This window comes from Fonticula alba, assembly GCF_000388065.1.
Source record: "Fonticula alba strain ATCC 38817 unplaced genomic scaffold supercont2.3, whole genome shotgun sequence".
NCBI lineage: Eukaryota > Rotosphaerida > Fonticulaceae > Fonticula > Fonticula alba.
Window position 1 is genome coordinate 2,425,456 of NW_009242973.1, and position 1,535 is coordinate 2,426,990.

Here is a 1,535-nt window from a genome sequence, read left to right on the forward strand (position 1 = left end):
TGCTGCTGCCTGGAAGCAGCTGCTCAGCGTCCTGGTGCGCGGTCGTGGAAGTGGCTGGCAAGCCTGCGCCTCTGACAGGTCCACGTTCCCAGTCCCGCCCCCCCCCCTCTCTCTCTCTCTCTCTCTCTCTCTCTCTCTCGCTCTCGCTCTCGCTCTCGCTCTCGCTCTCGCTCTCGCTCTCGCTCTCGCTCTCGCTCTCACTCTCACTCTGTGTCATAGCCCCTCACCTGGCCCCAGGTATATAAGACACTTTGCCGGCAGCCAGCCATAGGATCTTGGTCACCGATCAAAGAAGATCACCCCCCTCCCCCTCCTCCTCTTTTCCACTTTTCAAGGTTCGGACGGATCCATCTGGTGGCTGCCCCTTCCCCCGGGGATCGCCCCTCGCATCCTCCCCTCCACCTGCCGCCTTTCCATATCTTGACCTTTGTATCAGCCATCCTAACCCCCGGTGTCCCCCTCTTTCGTTTGCGTGCGCCCGCGCCCTGTCCCTCTTTCTTCCTGGCCGCCCAGCAATCATGTCCTGCCCCTCGAACAACAACCCCCCCTGCGCCAAGGCCGGCTGCGAGAAGACCGACTGCAAGGACGTCACCCATACCGGCGGTAGCCCGGCCAAGTGCACTGATCAGAAGTGCACGAAGGCCGACTGCAAGGGATGCTGTGACTGCTCCGACGCGTCCACCTGCAAGGATCCGGCCAAGTGCCCGAAGAAGCAGGCCTGCAAGGCCGGTGAGTGTGGCGATAAGAATTGCTGCGCCACCGCCAACTGCGCCGGCTCCAAGTGCACCAAGGCCAATTGCAAGGGCGCCGCGGACAACTGCACCAAGGCCCACTGCGCTGGCAAGTCGGTCGATGGCAAGCCCCCCACTGGTGGGAAGTGCGCGCGTGAGCCCCCGGTCGAGGTGGGCATGCCGCCCAACCGGTGCTCCGGCAACACCGACCAGCAGCGTGGTAACTGCGGCCAGGGCATGGCCAAGGTCAACTCTTCCAGTGGCGGCAGTTGCTGCCCCTCGGGCAACAAGAACCAGACCGCCGACCCGGGCACCTGCAAGTCGCCCACCTGCGCCTGTGGCCCGAACTGCAAGTGCGGCGAGAACTGCTCCTGCTAAGGCGGCTGGGCCTTGGCGGGCGGTTACTGACCCGGATGCCGGTGGCTCGGTCACCGGGGCTGCTGCTGTCGCTGTGCAACCACGCGCTAGCCGCTATGCCAGCACGCCACCCATCGGCTCCTGTGCAGGGTGACTGGGAAATGCATCCGCCACGACATCCAGTGCTCTGGCCACCTACCAATGCAATTTCCAAACCCCCACCGCCTTGCCCCACATTACCGCCACCAGGCCGGGCGCCGCCGTGTGTCCGCGGGAGGAGGGCTGGGGAAGGGGGGGGGGGGGGGGGGGCTGGGGTGCAGTCACCGGGGTGAGCGGGGGGGGGGGGGGGGGGCGGGGCAAAGACGAGGGGTGCTCGGGAAGGAGTGATCGGCGGGGGGCCAGAACGGAACCCCGGTCATTCATGCCGGGCGTAACGGAAAACAGCAA

General features: G+C 65.7%; 1 protein-coding gene across 1 annotated transcript; it reads left to right on the top strand.

The window, feature by feature from the left end:
* Positions 1-288: 288 nt before the first annotated feature.
* On the top strand, positions 289-1,405 carry H696_02293 (hypothetical protein). The gene is made up of 2 exons (XM_009496193.1): positions 289-335; positions 514-1,405. The coding sequence occupies exon 2, from the start codon at positions 519-521 to the stop codon at positions 1,107-1,109; it is 591 nt and encodes a 196-aa protein (XP_009494468.1). The 5' UTR covers positions 289-335; positions 514-518; the 3' UTR covers positions 1,110-1,405.
* The last annotated feature ends 130 nt before the right edge of the window (positions 1,406-1,535 follow it).

Excerpts from the sequence above, each read along its gene's own strand:
- H696_02293 (XM_009496193.1), top strand. The coding sequence starts at position 519 with ATGTCCTGCCCCTCGAACAACAACCCCCCCTGCGCCAAGGCCGGCTGC.